At 38.0% G+C, this 19,285-nt stretch overlaps 1 protein-coding gene across 1 annotated transcript in view; it reads left to right on the top strand.

Annotated features, from left to right (window-relative positions):
- The window catches only part of XRCC5 (X-ray repair cross complementing 5), a 120,264-nt gene that overhangs the window by 86,103 nt on the left and 14,876 nt on the right, over positions 1-19,285 (top strand). The window contains 3 exon segments of the mRNA XM_021002776.2: positions 13,322-13,431; positions 14,336-14,432; positions 16,156-16,223. Coding sequence (XP_020858435.1) covers positions 13,322-13,431; positions 14,336-14,432; positions 16,156-16,223 — 275 coding nt within the window.

Here is a 19,285-nt window from a genome sequence, read left to right as displayed (position 1 = left end):
ACACCGGCTCTAGAGTCCAGACCTGTTCATTCCTCCTCAGATCTCCTCTAACTTCCCCCTCCAACTACCTTCTCTGCTGAGAACCTTGCTTCATATTCTACCACCCTCAAAAAAAAAATTTGAGGCCATTCTCTTTGTCTTGGACTCCTCTGTTTTTCCTCTGTACTGTTTCACTTGATTATCTCATTAGCTCCCATGGATTCAATTATCATCTCTCTGCTGATGGTTCTCAGACCTACTTATCCAGCCCTAACTTCCCTGCTGACCTCTAGTCTCACATATCCAACTGCCTGTTGGGCATCTTGAACTGGATGTCCTATAGACAACTTAAACTTCACATGTCAGAAGCCAAACTCATTTTCCTTCTCCCTCAACCCTCCGCTCTTTATAACTTCCTGATTAAAGTTGAAGGCACTACCATCCTTCCAGTCACCCAGGCTCACAACTTAGGTGTCATCCTCTACTCTTTACTCTCACTCCCAGTATCCAGTCTATTGCCAAAGTCTGAATACATACCCTTCTCTGAGACTGCTGCCACCCTGGTGTAGGCCATCATCACTTTATGCCTAGACTATTGCAATATCCATCTGGTTGGTCAGCTTGCCTCATCCTTCCAAATCCATTCCACTTTCTGCTTTGGCTGTCAAGACACAAATCTGACCATGTCACCTTTCCCTCCCCTTCCTCCCCACCCCCCATTTAGTGAACTCAGGTGGCTGGCCCCCTGTCACCTCCAGGATCAAATTTCAAATCCTTTCATAACTGTCCTCTCACACACACACCTTTCCAATCTTCTTACACTTTGCATACATACATACTTACTCTGCAATCTAGTGATACTAGTCTTCTTGCTCTTCCTCAAACAAGACACTTTATCTTCCAACTCTGGCATTTTTACTAGCTGTCTTCTTACACCTGGAATGCTCTCACTCCTCTTCTGCACCTCCTGGCTTCCTTCAAGTCCCAGCTAAAATCCCACTTTTTACAGGAAGCTTTTTCTGATCCCTTTTAATTCTAGTGCCTTCCCTTTACTGATTATTTCATTATTTTCCTTACTGAAAATAACTTGTTTGTACATAGTTATTTGCATGTTGTCTCCCTTACTAGATTGTGAGCTCCTTGAGAGCAGGCACTGTCTTTTGCCTTTCTTTATATCCTCGGTGCTTAGTACAATGTCTAGCACAGAGTAAGTGCTTAATAAATGTTTATTGACTGACTGACAGACTCCAGGAGAAATTCTTGGGAGAATACTCTCAGTAAGACAGTGTGATGTGGATTATGAACCATCAATTCATAGAGTATTCAGACAAATTTGGGAAGAAAGACCAAGTATCACAAAAGCCCAGGGAGAGAGTGTAATCAGGAAGTAACAGTGTCAAATGCTGTAGCAAGGTCAAGAAGGACAAGGATTGAGAAAATGCCATCAGATGTAACAACTAAGAGATCACTGGTAACTTTAGAAAGAGCATTCCACTTGAACGATGAATGAGATCAGATGGTAATCTACAAAGGGCTAAGAAGTGAGTGAGGGAAAGAAGAGGAAGTAGAGGCAATGAGTTTAGACAGCTTTTTTCTGGGAGTTTCGTTGTGAAATGAGGATGGACATAATATAATAGTTGGAGGGGTTGGTAGGGTCTAGTTAGGATTTCAGAGGATAATGGGGACTTGAGTATATTTGTAGGCAGCAGAGAAGGAACCAGAAATAAGGAAAATTTAATGATTGGAGAGAAAGAGTGTGGCAGTTCATATCTTTAGAGCCAACCTTGACTCTTCTCCCTCAGCTGCCTTCCACCACCAATTAATGGCTACTATTGATTCTTCTTTCAAACCCACATACTTATGTCTTAGTTCAAGCTTTTATCACCTCTCACCTGGATTGCTGCCACAGCTTCCTGTTTGGTTTCCCTATTTCTAGTTTTTCCTCTCTCCAATGCATCCTCCATATAGCTACCAAAATAATCTTCCTAAAGCATGTCATTCCCTCATTCAAAAATCTGTAGTGGCAGCCCATTGATTCTGGGATAAATGATACTGACTCCTTTCCAATCTTGTTTTGTATTATTCTCCTTAGTGAACTCTACATTCTGGTCAAGCTTTAATGTTCCCCATATTTAGTCTTTAATATCCCACCTCCTGCTTTTGTAGATTGTCCCCCACCCCTGTACTTGAAAGGCATTCTCACCTCACTCCACTATTTAGACATTAAAAATTTTGACAAAGCTCAACCTGAGTGCCACCTTCTTCAAGAATCCTTAACAGATTCTCCTGGGAGTTAGTGCTTTCTCCTTCCTCCAAATATTTTGTACTTACTTTTTGATCAAATGCAAAAGTAGATGTACACTATTGATTAGAGAAGTGCAAATTAAAACAACTCTGAGACACCACTTCACACCTATCAGATTGGCTAATATGACAAAAAAGGAAAATGATAGACGTTGGAGGGAATGTGGGAAAACTGGGACAGTAATGCTCTATTGGTGGAGCTGTGAACCAATCCAACCATTCTGGAGAGCAATTTAGAAATATGCCCAAAGGGCAACCAAACTGTGCATACCCTTTGATCAGCAATACTGCTGCTAGGTCTGTATCCCAAAGGGATTAAAAAAAGAGGGAAGGGGTAGTAGGGAAGAACCTATTTGTACAGAAATATTTGTAGCAGCTCTTTCTCTGGTAGCTAAGAATTGGAAATTGAGTGGATGGCCATCAACTGGCTGAGTTGAGATGTATGACTTTAATGGAATATTATTGTGCTATAAAAAATGATAAGCAGGAATGATTTCAGAAAACCCTGGAAAGGCTTACATGCACTGATGCAAAATGAAGTGAGCAGAACCAGGAGAACGTTGTACACAGTAACAGCCACATTGTGTGAGGATCAACTGTGAATGATTTGGCTATTCTTAGCAATGCAATGATCTAAGGCAATCCTGAAGGACTCATGATGAAAAAGTCTGTCTGTCTCTAGAGAAAGAACTGATGTTATCTGAATGCAGATTGAAGCATACTATTTTTCATTTTCTTTTTTGTTGTTGTTTAAGTTCTCTTGCTCCACATGTCTAATATGGAAATGTTTTATGTAGATTGCACACATATAACCTATATCAGGTTGCTTACCATCTCAGAGAGGGGGAAAGTAGGGAAGAAAGGATAGAATTTAGAACTCAAAACTTTTTTAAAAAAATGTTAAAATTTGTTTTTACATGTAATTGGGAAAATATTATTTAAAAAAACAGTATATGTAACATAAAACACTTTGTCAACTTAAAGTGCTATGTTAGTTATTATTAATAGTATCATTGTTTCTTAATAATAGAAAACTATTAAAGTGCTATTTATGTTAGGTAACAGTGGTAGTAATAGCAGCAGTAGTAGTAGTATTTCTATTTACTTACTTGCTTGCATGCCTCATATCCTTGTAGAACTAGGTGGTGCAGTGGATAGAGCACTGGCCTTGAAGTCAGGAGAAGCTGAGTTCAAATCTGGCCTCAAACCAAACACTTGACACTTACTAGCTGTGTGACCCTGGGCAAGTCACTTAACCCCAATTGCCTAAAAAAGAAAAAGTTTCTTGAAGGCAAGGACTTGTTTTTGTCTTTGCATTTCTGGTGTATACAAGCACAGTTTCCTGCAAATAGTAGGCACTTAATGTTATGAATGAAACTAAGTTTTTTTAGAATCTCTGGAACTGTTAATTTCCTTTTAATATTGAAGAATACTCTTGTTGCATTAGAGACATTGCATGTGTTCTTTCTCCCCTTCTAATGTTTGCAAAAGCACATCCAGCTAGTGCCCTGGTTCTCTCCTGAGTGAGAAATCTGACTTATCACTCACTAGTATCTCTTCAAGTGATACATGAATTTTAATTCCATTCAGTTACCAACTTTTAATTAGATTCCATTGCCAAGTTAGGAGTATACTCCAGAATGCTTTATTCCAAGTGCACTGTTATTAAAACCTACTTGGTTCCTCTAGTTTCTCCTTTCTGCCTGGTTTGATAACATCCATTCTAAAATTATGATCAATAGCAGGGGTAAAATAACTATATTTATTGCTTTATTTACTGGTGTCATCTTTCATTCTGCTTTCCTCTCATTTTCCATCTGAAATTTCTTGTAGGTGGTAGGTTTCTTTTTCCCCTGTTTCTGTTTTCAGTGATTATCGTCTGTAATTCTGTAGCTGGAAGTTACCTCAAAAGGTTATTAAGTCTGTTGTCTCATGTCCAGGCAAGCTTCACACAAACTAATCAGAGAAATTAGTATCTCACTTAGTAAAGGGTGTTTTTTTATTTTCATTTTTTAAGTTTTCCTTTAGCTACTGAAGTTTAACCCAACTGTACTATTCTGCAATTTAATCCTTCTCCTCTGGAGATCAAGATTGGGAAAGCTAGAGTTAATGTCCTTTACACATTGCTGGGCTGCCGTACACTCATTAAATATTAACTAATGAACAGATGAGCTTCAAGTTCTCCATGTTCTGTTCTCGGATGTTTTAATGGTTAAATAGAATGAGCTGGTAAGAAATTAGAGAGCAAACCATTCTGTCTGGTAACACTTCCTTTGAGTTGGAACTGAAGGCTTTCCAGTCCTTCTGAGGATAGACATACTGTTGTGCCCAGAGACCTTCAGATGAGAAGTTGTGTTAACTCAGGAGGAAAACCTCTTCTTACAAAGTGAACTCAGTGACCAGTGGGTTACCTGGATAAAGCTTGTGTCCCCTCTTAGATGAAACTTCCAAGATGTGCACTGGTTAAACTCAAGAAGTGACCCGCAATATCATTCCTCCTATGGCTTCAAAATTGGATAAACAATAAAATCAGACAACAAAATAAAGTGAGGGAGAACTCATAGTGTGCAGGAATGGGCTCTGACAATAAAGACTTTGCATCTACTCTTCTCTTAGTGCCTGGGGTTTTAATTTAACACATCAATGAAAAGGCAGCATTTAAAAGAGGGGAAAACACCCAGCAGGACTTGCTTTTATTAGTGCAATTTGTAAGAAATTACAGCATTTAATGAGAAAATCGTTAAGCATGAAAAAATGGGCTGTGACTTAACTTGTGGAGCTTAAATGGTGAGGTTTTAATTGACTTTGTTAGTTATTGGTAAGAAGAAACAATGATGATAATAATAATACACAACTGTGAGTGCTTCCATACAGTTGAAGTGGTCAGCACTTTACCTGCCTTGGTTCATTTTCATTTTCCACCAACTATGCATATTATCTGTCTGGAATACTCCGTCTGTCTGATGGCCACTGACCTTGCCTCTTGCAGAGATGGAGGGTAGGCAGTTGTAAGCTGATAATACAAGGAGGATTTAGCCTCACAGTTCAGCAGAACATTTTTAAAGATGAGGTCTGGGTATTCCTATACCTACTTTCCTGTCAGGTTGAAGCTAACAGGGGAAGGCGAGTGATGTGAACAGCGTCCTGCATACAACGTAGCTCATGGCTTTTTCTGGCACTCTGGTCTTTCCTTTGTCTGCTCTTAGTATTCTATACATGCGAATCCATTTTGTTTTGTTTTGTTTTTGACGACCTGGGTCCTCCTCTCTGCATACTCTTGCCCAGTGATGTCATCAGTTCCCATGAATTCGTCTCCATACAGATGACTTACAAGTCTATGAGCCCCTGTCTCTCTTCACTAGCTGCCTTTTTGACATTTGAAACTGGATGTTCTGGAGACACCTTAAACTTTTTTTTTCAAGGAAATAGTGAAAGAAAGAGGTTTATTCATTACAAATGGTCAGTTACAGGAATTTTTGGAATGTGTAGAAACATGCTGCCCATGGTTCTTTCAAGAAGGAAAAATAGACTTAGAAATATGGGAAACGGTGGGCAGACAAATGAGTGAGTACTATAGAGAAGTAGGTCCAGGTGCTTTCTCCATAGCTACATTCTCAATTTGGAATGTGCTAAAAATATGTCTCACTCCTCCAGAGCATGTGCTATTAACAACAAAAGTACTTAAGGCAGATGTGGGGGCAGGAACTGAGGAAGAAGAAGAGATGAATAGAGTATTTGAGGAAAAGCTTAGAATTGTAGAAGATGTTATCTGTGCAAAATCTATTACCCCTTCAGCACCACCACATCCCTCACCTTCACATAGATCAAGCTTATACAGAGAAGATAGTGAGGACATAAATAAAGATCAAAAAAGCCATAAAATGCATTGTAAGGGGTTATTAGAAGAAGCAATTATAAAAGCAGAGGAAAAGGGAGAGGAAGTACCCATGGAATTAAAATTAGCTGTGCCAAAAACCATGCTATTTCCAGTATATGAGGAGAAAGATGTAAATAACCCAGGTACAAACATTAGAGTTCATAGACAGTTTGAATTTCAATTGTTAAAGGAATTAAAACGGGCTTCAGTTAATTATGAATCCAGTACAGCATTAGCCCCATATGACTAGTATTCTATAGTAAAGATATGGAGATTATTTCATTTGGAAGTCAGCATATTTTGAACAATGTCAAGAACAAGTAAAATACAATATCAGAACAGGGGCTAACAGGGAGATACACAGAATTACAGGAACAATTGCAATTTCCCCTTTAAATTCCTCAGAATAACAATAATAATAGCCAATTCACATTAAGGGTTTCCAATTCTTTCTCTCTGTGTCATTAAGTGTGCACTATGTTAATGTGTGTTATATTTGTTCTGTCAACTTGTTGTGTGTGTTGGTGTGTGTCTCTGTATGTAACTGTACTTTGTAGGACTTTAAATGCAGCCAGAGACTTTTGGGGGCTGAAGCTAGGGAAGCAACAAATTGTGAAACTCCTTTCCTTGTGGGTCTCGGCCTGGCCAGCCTGGACTTACAGTGAAAAGTTTTATACAGGTAAAAACATCTTAAACAGATTCTGAGGTTTTGAGATTAATCATTAAGAAACTGGGAAATTGTTCATTTTGGGACTGTTAAGGGCCTCCCATATGGGTGGACCAGTGACCACTTAATCTTAACTCTTAACACATCCAAAACTGAATTAATTATTCTCCCCATCTCCCAGTGCGCCCCTCTTCCCAACTTCCCTATTTCTTTTGAAGGTACCTCCATCTTTCTAGTAAGTTAGGTCCACACCCTCAGGGTTATCTTTGACTCTCCCTGTACCTCATGCCTCACACTGAGTTGTCAGGTTTTATTGATTCTACTTCCGTAACATTTTTCACGTCTCTCTCCCCACTCGCCTAGCCATCAGCCTGGTCCAAGCTCTCATCATCTTTTGCCTGGACTATTACAACAGCCTTTGAATCGGTCTCCTTGATTCCAGCCTCTCCCCTTGACAATTCATCGTCCGCTTAGCTGCTAGTTTGATGTTCCTAGAACACCATGCCACTTCCCCGCCCCAGAAGCTCGCTCTCATCTCAGAGATAAATGACATAGTCTGTTCGGAATTTTAAAGCTTTTCACTATCGGATTCCAGACTACTTTTCCAGGCATATTACATATGATTCTTTTTCACGTACTCTTCATTCCAGCTCAGCTAGCCCACTTGCTGTTTCCCATTCCTAATATTGTCTTCCATTTCAGGCCTTTGGCAGAGTCTGTCCCGTATGTTTGGAATGAACTCCCTCCTCATTCTGCCCTGCAGCTTCCTTCAGGCCTTAGATCCAGTAGTACCTCTTACATAAGGTCTTTCCTAATCATTTCAGTCAGCCACGAGTGCCACTTCTCTAGGAATTGTTGTGTATTCACTTTTCACATATTTTGTACTGACCTGTCTGCCTGTTTTCCCCCAGTGGATTATAAGCTTCTTGAAGCCAGGAGCTGTTTCATTTATCTCTCTGTCACTTGTGACTAATACAGTGCTGGGTATGTGGAAGGTGCTTAATAAATGCTTGTTGGGCGAATAAATGGAATGGATACAGATAGGAAGTCTGGAAGATAGGCCCTTGTTCCTGCTATTGTCTTGAGGGGAAAGCATCTGCTTTTCATACCTGGGTTCTCAGAAATGACTTCTCTACTTACTGTATTTATTTTCACATACATTCTACCCAATATTGTGCTGTCAACATTTGTAATATTTTCTCTTTTGGAACTTCAGGAAAGGGATATGTAAATAGAAACATGCATATAATAAGTTCTGCAATCATCTCCCTATGTGAAATTATCCAAAAAACAAAACAAAACAAAAAACACCAGACTTATGGGGAAAATGAAGCTGGGGCATGACACTCAAAAACTTCATCACTGACACATCAAAAAAGACAGGAAACTAATAAAAATGGCAGGAATTGCCATTGAAGCAGACATGTCAAATGGCTAAGAAACAGATAAATATTACAGTAAATAGTGGTGGTGTCCAAGATCTCAGGCCTCTGCTTTGTCAGCACTCCAGCCTGGGATGGCAAAGCCAGTGGTTTCAGGCAAGAGGATGACCTCACTGGCTGCAACTCGGGGATAGTCGGGCAGGGGCACTGACAGACAGTGGAGGCAATGGCAGAGTTCTTGAGTGTGTCCCAGCCATCCTCTGCCCAGAGCTCCTACTGCACTGGAGGATACATGATAAATATGGCGCTTTAACACAGAAAAGACCTAGTGTTTGCTTGTAGGAATGGGCATTGGAAAGTTGTGAGTTATTGTGAAGTTGTGTAGTTGTCTATGCTCTTGCTTGTTTCTTGAGACAAAGCCTTACATAAACAACCATGAAATTTGTTTCTATGCTCCAGTTGTTCCCTAATACATCAGTCACGTTACAACGAATTTGCATTTTCAGAACGAGCATTGCAACTGAACTGATTGTACATAAGGAATACTCCCATCATTCGTAGGACCCAGTGTGTATATAAATAGGACCATGTTAGTGGAAATGCCATTTTTAAGTAAAAATAACTGATAAAAGATTGAAAGTTGTTTATAAGATCTCTATATGATTTTCTAATGAGTAATCTAAGTTCATTAATAAGAGCAGAGAGAGTACTGATAATCATTCTTCCCACTTTTATTTGTATTCGTACAGCTGTCTGATATTCCTAAAGTTTGAGCCTTTTACTCCTTTGCCCAAGAAACTATGGTGGCTCCTTATTGCCTTTCTGTTTGACTTTTAGTCCGTTATGATTTCACTTCGACTTCTCTTTCTAAATGGATTTCACATGATTCTTCATCTTGGGATCCACGTTCTAGCCTAAGAGGCCTGTTGGCTGTTCCTCTATGTGACTGTTCCCTCTATCCCATCTCCTCCCTCCTTGCTTTGCACAGGCTGCCCCTGTGCCTGTAGTTCTGCCTCTTCACTTCCTTTGCTTCTCCTACATGTTACCTTTTTGCTTTTCACCACCCCTGAAATTACCTTCTCTTTACTTTGTGTATTTTTTGACTTACCTGTGTACGTGTTTTTTTTTCTTCCAGTAGAATGTAAGCTCTTTAACGTTGAGGACTACGTGACTTGCATATAGCAAGCATTTAATAAACGTTTGTTGAATTCACATAAAGGAGAAGAAATTCTCCTCAGATATTAGTAATATCTGACTTTTGGAGAAGTCCATTTTTATGAAATCATTTCAGTCCTAAGCTGTTCTATAAAATAGAATTTATCTCTCTTTGTATAACACCATGTCTGAATATATTAATTATTGTGAAACATATATAAACATATGAACATATTAGCCACTCATCGTTTTCATTCATTGTACGGAATAGAAGCAGCACTTTTATGATCAGACTTTATTTTGATTGGATTTATTGACATGATGCCTGTGATTTCACAGCACCAGGCAAATTACAGCATTTGCATATTTCTAGCACAATGCAAACTTTAGAACAGTGATTTTAATTTAGCGTTTGTGTTTGTTAATAGGTGTCAGACAATAGGCTGTTTATGGTTTTTCAGGTGGATGATTTGCTCGTTTCAATTACGGACATCTGTTTCCATTTCTTCTATAACAGCAACAGTAGCATTGGTAGTAGTAGACATAGCTGATAAAACTGGTCTTCTATAATTGGCTTAATTAATTGGTGTCATTTAAACAAGACATTTAAATGTTTAATATTATTTTTTAATTTAATTTATTTTTAACATTATTTTTTAAAATGAAAATTTGTTTCCTTGGCATTTAAAGGTGATGAAACTGCTTGTGTGAGTTTTCTCCATTGTTCATCTCTCTGTAGTGTGCACACTTTGTAAACAACTAAACTTAAGCGTTCAGCCCTGAGCCTGAAGGAACTGAAGTTTGATATCTTATGTGACGCTTGGCTTCAGGGTGGTGACCCAAGATGCCTTTGATGGGCCATGATGTGGGGCAGGTGTAGTCAGCCTACCGGTTTACTGGGCCCTACAGACCGTAAAATCACCTAATAAATGATTTCCCCTTATTCCATTGAAAACATCTTGTTGTTTAGAACAGAGGCAGACAGTTTCATTTAAAAAGCAAGGCAAGCAGATAAGCACATTACGTATGTTTGTACATTACCTGTCCAGGAGTGCTGGTATGTGGTGAGATGCAGCTATCTTAGTATGACTTTTTTCTAGCATCGTAGCCATTTCTCTGGGGAAAGGAAATGGAATGTGCTTGCCTTTGTGAGAAACTGTTTCAAAGGTTAACAATAAGGATTTTGTACTTTTCTTGTTACTTGTTGCTTCTTTTTTTTTTAAATTTTATTAATTTATTTTGATTTATCAACAATACTTGTTGCTTCTGAGAGTAGCATAAACATTTTAAGCATCACACTCTTGGTGTTTGTGTCTCGAGGCTAATTTTGTGTATCAACATCTATACTCATTCAAGGTGGTGAATTAATATCTGATGAATAGATGAAAAATGGGAAACTACAGACGAGACATTTTCCAAGAGACTCCTTAAGATAAATGATGGCACTTCAGCTAACTTAGTGCCCTGAGATTGATAGCTGTTGCACTGATCATTTTTCTGGATTAACTCCTAAAGGGAATTATTGAATCACTGGCTAATTTTGAAGTCCATTATGGTGAAGTATAATTGTGGCTGTGATTCGCTGGGTGTCCAAACCGACAGGGACTGTTCCCTAGGCCTGTGATATAAATGAAAGCCAAGGGAAATACACTAATGATGAATGGCTCTTCATGTGAAAAAAAGTGAAAACCTAAGCGGCTAAAGCTGAATATTATTTTTGGCTGCCATCTTTATTAGAACTGGTAGTGAAATGTGAAATGCCACTAAACTATGGAAGAGAAATCTGCTATCTTTATCCATTTCTGATATTTTGATGTGTCAAAGCATCATCCATCACAGATCTTCTTAGGTGTCATAATAGTTCATTATATTCAGCAGATCAGAACATAGTCTCTAGAGACTATGGGAGCCCAGTCTCAAGCCATATAACTGGATATTCCTAGTGGGATGGAATCCAGTGCTTTTTATTTCTCTGACACCTAAGATTAAAAACAAGTTTATCTCACTACTTTTCCAAAAGCTACAGGGAAAAAAAGCAATATAAATCCAGTAAGTAGATATGAAAAACAGCAATACATACTATCCCCATGTAAAGAAACGCATCTAAAAGGGATCACAAAGACCTTGATCTGAAAATATAGGTTGGATCTCCTGGTTCCACTTACCTTTTTCACTAGATTTTTTAAATAAGATCTTATAGGGTGGGTGGCTGTGGTGTGTGTGTGTGTGTGTGTGTTTTAATCTGGTTTTCTCACTTTTGAGCCTTCGCTTTAGTAGCATTAGGTCCCAACATAACTTGGAAGTTTTTGAGTTAATTATCTCTCAGAGACATTTATGTATTTTGTATTATGAGTTGTATTTGCACACAGTTTCTCAAAGTAGGGAATCTCTTCACCTCCTTGTAACAGAAGCCAGGGACCCTAAGTCTGTGCAGTTACATTCTCTGAACTCTTCTGGAAGTTCTTAGTTGTGTCCGGTGTTCTAGTTTTGAATGAACTGAATATCAAGGAGTATGAGAGAATGCTGTCCTATGTGGCTGGTGTGGGAGATAGCAAATATTTTCATTACTTGGTCTTTTCATGCTGTAGAAGAGAGATAACCTCAGCCAATAGGAGCATTTTGGTGATTGTTTTCTGTTCTGCTTACTAATCAAGGATGTGTTCCTTGGTTACCTTACTAAAAGCGATTCATCTGAATATGCATTCTTTCTTTGGAACTGAAGATAGACATTAATTCACAACTACAGGATATGTTGGTTAAGTTTTTTGAAGTCACAGGCCTTTCCAGTGGTCCCTCAACTTGTTTATAGTGAAGATCATAATCACCAGGCAGGTGAAAAAGAGGAAATAGTTTATAGAATTTTTTTCTCTATCCCAAGTTGATATACTAGAAATAAAATTTACCTTTTCACACACAAAAAAGAGTGTTTGAAATTGGATTTCTTATTTTTCAGAAGCATAGTTCAGTGCACAGGCCATTGTTGTTGGCGGTGTCTTGACCTTAAAGTTTTATTAAGAGTGGCATTGATGTCCTCTGACAATGTCCATGCTCATTCTTAGTCACAAAAGTTCTAAGCTGAGGAAGTGATTTGGGGAACTGTTCATCTTGGAATTTTTCAGTCATTCAGCATTAATTACTAAACAGCAAGGAAAGCATCTGTAGGGATAAATGATGAAAGATTTGTTTCAGAGCAAGAGCCTCCAAAAGTTATGATCCCACATGATATCTGATTGGATGGTCTTTATTTCTGCTCAGCCAGTCAAGATCCCTGGTGGTTCTTATGTGTCTGTCCTCCTATTTCTGATGGCTCTTCATTCAAAAGTCTAGTTTATTTCTTGTTTGGCAGCCTCGACTTACAGACCATTTTTCAGCCATTGACCCCCTTGGAAACTAAAACATGTGTGAAGTATTCTCAGAATGGTTGTCACTCCTGGTCACCAGTTGGGGTTATATTCACATTTGCAGAATATATAGGCCAGTGTGATTTAACAATCAACATCTCTAAATATATAAATTAATTATATTTAATTAGTGAAGAATGGGAGCACACATTGCTTAAATTGTCTTTGAATGTATTACCAAGGAAAATTGGTTCTGGATCTAATCATACTTCTTACACCAGATATGTTTTGTATTATGAGTTCATCTAAAAATGAAACCTTGGAATGGCCCAGATGACCACTAAATTCTAAAGTAGTCCTAGTAAAAATTAATGATGCAGAGGTTTCTGTACCAAAAAGGAACAGTTAGCTATAATCAGACCCATCCTGAGCATTGAATACCAGTGAATATTATAGACAGTGACGAGGGGTTTGTATGTAAAATGCTGAATTCTTAGGAATGAATTTTACATATTACCTACCCCCAAAAGGAACTTATTTGTTGTATATTATGACCATGAGAGACTTGAAAGGTGACATGAATACAGGGAAATGACCACTCTTCCTTATTTTTCAGTAAGCTGCCAGTTGATACACCACATTGACCAGTTTTTGGAGACCAAAGGGCTACAGTACTATATGAAGAGCCTTGACTGCATCAAAGTATTCAGAGAGGAAGCCATTCAGGTAGCAGAAATCTTTTTTTTTTTCTCTTGGCTGGGGCCCAGACCTTTTCAAGACCCAAGGACAGTGTTAAAGGGTAGAGATATACAGAACAGCCCAAAGATCAGTAAAACATGCTTGACTTTGGAATAGCCACTCCTTTTCTCATCCCTGGTGAATGACAGGACAGGACCAGAGGGCAGAAAAGAAGCCATTGATTTACTAGTAGTGTCACTTTCAAGGGGAAGGACAGAATGAATGGTTAAAATGTTATATTTTCAGTAAGTTATCATATACTCTTCCTAAGGAGATGAACATTTCAAGCTGTGAAGACACAATCTTCATTGTAAAAAGGGACTGTATTTTGTGACTGGATAGAAGAGATGCAGCAGTGTGAAGTGTTTTAATAGTCATCTGGGAAAACAAGAGTAGGCTCTGCAGGCCCAGGAGTAAAACTGAAAAAAATTGGGGCAGCTAGGTGGTGCAGTGGATAGCATACCGGCCTTGGATTCAGGAGGACCTCAGACACATAACACAGACTAGCCGTGTGACCCTGGGCAAGTCACTTAACCCCATTGCCTAACCTCCCCCCCCAAAAAAAAGAAAAATTAATGGGGAAAAAATGATTTTGTCTTTTGTTCCTCCCCTCTTTATTAGAAGGAAAACAAGCTAATACAAGAAATCAGGTCATCAGACAAGGCAAAAATATATTTTCTGATAAACAGGCCTTGTCTTTTTTGGTTTAGATACCTAAAAAGATTGTATAGTCAAAAAATGTGGAGAAAATTTGCTATGACCAGTATAGAATAAAACAGATTCAGAAGCCAAAAACCTCAGTATATTAGCAGAAATATAACAAGGAAAGAGCTGAAAAATTAGAAACAGGAATATTTTGTGTTTACTTTTTCTTTCCCTTTCCCCACTAAAGTTGTCAGAAGAACAGATCTTTAACAGTTTCCTGCAAGCGCTGCGAGACAAAGTAGAAGATAAAGCCCTGAATGACTTCTGGGATATTGTTGTTCAAGGTAAAGCAGTGTTTTATGTTTCCTCCAGCCAGGTGGGTTGTTTTAAACATAAGTCGTCAATTGAATGAGTCATATTATGTGGGAATCTGTTGGCTTCCCATTTAGATTTAAGAAATGCCCAGGATTCAGTGCAGCTGAAGCTGCTAAACTATCGTAACAGACATTACTTAAGTGATTAAACATGCTTTACATTTTGTCCTTCCCTTACTACCAGTCATGTCCTGCCTTCTATTCCTGTTCTCAGTCAACTTAGAGTATACAAGCCTACACCAAGCATCATTCCACTCCATTCTGAGACATAGAGACACCAAGGTGCACAAAGCGAGACACAAGAGAGAGGGAAAATGTATTGATCTCTTTTAGGCCTGTTGTGAAATGTCCTTTCATCCCGTTGCCTTATTTCCTTTAGACCTACTCTCATTTTTCTCAGGTTCCCAGTTGCAGTTGTTTATTTACTAAAATTTCAGTTTATTTTCTGAAAATATGTATTTTGAAAGGAGCTGACGTTGGCTAGAGTATTCACTCATAATGAGAACTGGAAATTATTTTCAGCTTTGTTCTTTTTGTACAACTTATTTGTGGAGGGAGTTGAATATATCTATTCACCTTGAAATAGAACTTCATCATACAAGCAGTCATTTCTTTGACAGTTAATTTTTCAGTTCTTTTAACTTCTGCATTGGGGAGCAAAAGTAATTAGAATAAATAAGTGAATGGGCATAATGAGAGAGAGGTAGAGAGAGAAGATTTCTATAGGACCTTGTGGTTTGCAAAGTACTTTACAAATATTGCCTCATTTTATCCTCATAGCAATCCTGGGAGGTAGGTGCTCTTATCCGCATTTTACAGATGAGGAAATTGAGGCAATCAGAGGTGAAGTGACTTACCTAGGGTCCCACAGCTAGTAAGTGTCTGAGCCTGGATTTGAACTACAATCTTCCTGATTCCAGGTCTTAGGCTATACCCTGTGTTACCTAAATGCCTATAATAATTATAGCTAGCATTTATATAGCATTTTAAGGTTTGCAAAGAGCTTATAAATATTATTTCATTTGGAAATATGAATATTATCTCATTTTATTTAATCCAGATCATCTGTATGTCTTTGCAGCAGACCACAGATCCAGTAGATATTTGTCATATGCTCATAGCATGTTGAGTCCAGGACAAAAAAAGTACAGAAATTACTTGATCCCTTGATCTTCTGAGAACAGCCATTCTCTTGAGACAAAACACATAACAATTACCATTTCTAATAGCATGTGGATTAAACCAGCATGTACTTCAGTGAGTACCTCCTACACCTCCAACAGCTACTTAAGGATGGAGAAAATCATGGAAGGGCTAAGAATTGAGAGAAGAGGTCTTCTCCATTTAAATTGATCTCCCCAAACTAAGTCAATATACTCTGCTGGGACAATTAGAGTTCATACGTGAAATGGGTATGAGTATCTTGCCCTCCTGCCTTTTTTACAGCATGTTCATAAGCAAGATTTCTAGGGCATAGGCTACATTCAAAGCACTGTACAAGATACATAACCCTGCTCAAAAGAGTTTTCCAGACAGAGCATCTCTTGGCATTACTATTTTTATTATTGTTGTTATTTTTATTATTATTACTAAATATTATAGTTCCAAATCTGGGAGGGGAAAGGACAGTGGACAGAGGACAGGACTAGTTTGTTATAATTCCTGGAACTTTACCATATGGCTTCTTTTTTAGATGGGATCACTCTGATCACAAAAGATGAATCTCCAGGGAGCTCTGTAACAGCTGAGGAAGCCAAAACGGTATGGGTAGATCACTGTGTCTTTGGTCGCTGGGTGGTCACGGGGGTGACATCCAAGAGAAGGGACTTCCTTAACTAAATAAGCATTTCTCTTCTGCAGTCAGCCAGTAGGCACACAGTAGTTCCAAGGTTCCCGTAGGAGAAACTAGAGTTGTCTAGATTCCCATACCTCGAGTTTGTTTCTTAATACTCTTTAATATTGTTGAAAGAGAAGAGGCTAATGTGACCAGACCATGGACTATTAGCTGACACCTTAGCCATAACCCTGATGAAAGTCAAAGTATATCTTGCCCATAACAAGAAATTTTTAAAAGAAAAGAAAGATAATAAAAGCATTTAAACAAAACTAACCGAGTCTGACAGTGTATGCAGTGTACATTTAAAGAACAGAGGTGATACCTGTTTTTGTGGAGCTCACAAATGAGGTAGAACTCCCCAAGATCTTCTGCAAAGAGAGGTGCCTGTGAGGGATGCCCTGAGGATCAGTTGTTCATTTAGTCCACCCCCTGTGGGCAAATGTCTTTACTGGGTACTTTGGGGAATTTTAGAAGCAAGACAAGCTGTGTACCATGTCCTAAAAAAGAGGATAGAAGCTGAGATGTCTGATCATTCACATATAATGTATTCTTGGGTTTGTTATTTACTCTCTTAAAACCACTATCTGCTGGTGGTTCCTCCTATCGGTTCTAATTCTTACAACATCACTGATGTAAAAATATGTTTAATAGGAATGTATATGTATAGCCTATATCAGATTGCGCACCTTGTTGGGGAAGGAGGTGGAGAGAGAGGGGGAGAAAAATTTAAAACTCAAAAGCTTATGGAAGTGATTTTTGATAAATCAAAATAAATTAATTTTTAAGAAAACACTGTCTGGAGGAGCATCCCTTGCCTCTTTGAAATGTGATGCAGATTTATTTATCTATTTTTAAGAGCTGCTCAGATAAGGTAGATCAAGAAGACTGTTAATTAAACAGAAGTGCTACAGAGAGGAGTTTCAAGCTGCATGTCCAAGTGTGAGGCTATGTCCTTAATTCTCACTTAAATTGTCTAAAATATGTTGAATTTTAAGAGAACATTGAGAAGTTTGCATGTCTTTGAATAGGAGAGAAGGGGTATGGCACAGTGGACCAAAAAGGATAGATTCACACAGCAGAATTTTAAGTGAAACAGCACATTCCTAGCTCAGATAATTTGTTATTTGTTCGTTAGCTTTCACAGTACTTGATGAAAGAATATTTGCTCTCAGAGATTTATTACATTGTAATAAGAATATTGTGAAAGTTTAAATGAATTGCCCATAGTTACAAAACCAGTTAGAGAGAGAGCCAAGACTAGAACTCAGGTCTCCTGACTCCTAGGCTATTGCCCTTTCCACAATACTACATTGCCTATATTTATCTGTAATTTAATTGGCTTATCTTCATTCAAGCATGTCTTACCTTCAGGGTTATCTGAGAATTCTTTATTAGTGAAGGAGAAAATGGAAATAGAATGTTTTTATTGCTATAGGAAAGTTTCCCAAGAAACTTTATCCTTGTTGTTAAAAGTTAACTGGCTTTGAAAACTTCAGCTGTTGATTTTGGGAGGTATTAGGAGAGGGTATTGTGAATGGAACTAATAAATAGGACTAGGCAGGAATCCTCAATGAGACTTTGGCTCATGGAGGCTCACTCCCTAGAATTTTGCAGGAAATGTATGCTTCAGCTTATCTTCAAAGCCAAATTAGGAAAGTGTAATTATTTTTAAATATTCATTTAAATTCCCTTCAAAGTAAGTGTTGAGTTTGGTCATCTCACAAATAATCAATTAAAGGAAAATGACTACATAGAGAGATTGCAGGGTAATCCTCACAGTTAATTTCAGTTCTTCTTGATTATTTGTTTTAATTAAATTAATTAAAGAGAACAGGTTGTCAAATTCTTGCTTTTAAATAATGGCAATTTAAGGGGAAATAATTTCCCCAAGAGGTTCATTTTTAATAAATAAAAAAAGTTAAAATTATAGCTTGGCATTCATGTACCATCCAAAGGGGAACTGGCTCCCTCCATTCTGTTCGAGAAATGAAGAGTAAATATACTTTGTGTAGAGAGACAAAATGATGTTTTGGTAACTGCTATGACATGTTGACTCATTTCTTAATATTTCTTTCAAGTTTGCTATTTCTCATCTAATTTTCTGAGGCTCACGTATCACATTTTAATTATTATCACAGCTTGTCAATAAAATCAATAAAGGCTAAAGCCTTTCAACCAAATTCTTACTATCATCTATTGTTATTGTTTAGGATTTCGTTAGCACTTGATATTCAGAAAAGTTCATTTTTTCAGTATTTATAAAAACCTTATTTATTAATTGTCATCTAATTTTTACTTAGAAACTTCTAAGAGAAGTGTAATATCCAAAATGAATCAGATAATAGTTTTGATGTAGCTTGTGAGTACCCAACTAGGGTTGTACCCCATCTGCAGTGTTACATTCAGTTTTGGGTGCCACATTTTAGGAAAGGCATTGGCTAATTGGGGGAAGGTGACCAGGACAGATGACTCAGGGTCATGTTATATAAAGATCGTCTGAAGGACTATGGATGTTTGGCCTGGAGAAAAGAACTGGAGGTGACGTTATAGCTTCCTCCAAATATATAAAGAACTGCCACATTCTGCATCACCCCAGAGGCCAGCACTAGAAACTGTGGATGAAAATTGCAAAGAGTACTATTTAGGCTTCACAGAATCAGAATTGGAAATGACCTCAGAAGTGCTGAGTCTCATTTGTACCTATATTGGAATCCCAACTTCCAACTACTTTCTGAGGGTGCCTGTTCCTTTTTGGAGTGACTCCAACAGACAAGGAATTTTTCCTTACATCCAATTTTTTTTAATGTGCTATTTATTTTTAGCATTCATTTTTTAAAAAAAAATTTGAGTTTTAGATTCTTCCCTACTCCTCTCTCACCCATTGAGAAGCAAGAAATGTGACATCAGTTATACATGTGAAATCATGTAAGAAATATTTCCATATTAGCCATGCTGTGAAAAAAAAAATCAAGAAAAATGAAGTGAC

This window comes from Phascolarctos cinereus, unplaced genomic scaffold, assembly GCF_003287225.1.
Source record: "Phascolarctos cinereus isolate Bilbo 61053 unplaced genomic scaffold, phaCin_HiC Scaffold_7;HRSCAF=346, whole genome shotgun sequence".
In the NCBI taxonomy this organism is placed as follows: Eukaryota; Metazoa; Chordata; class Mammalia; order Diprotodontia; family Phascolarctidae; genus Phascolarctos; species Phascolarctos cinereus.
This window is presented reverse-complemented; position numbering and strand designations above follow the sequence as displayed.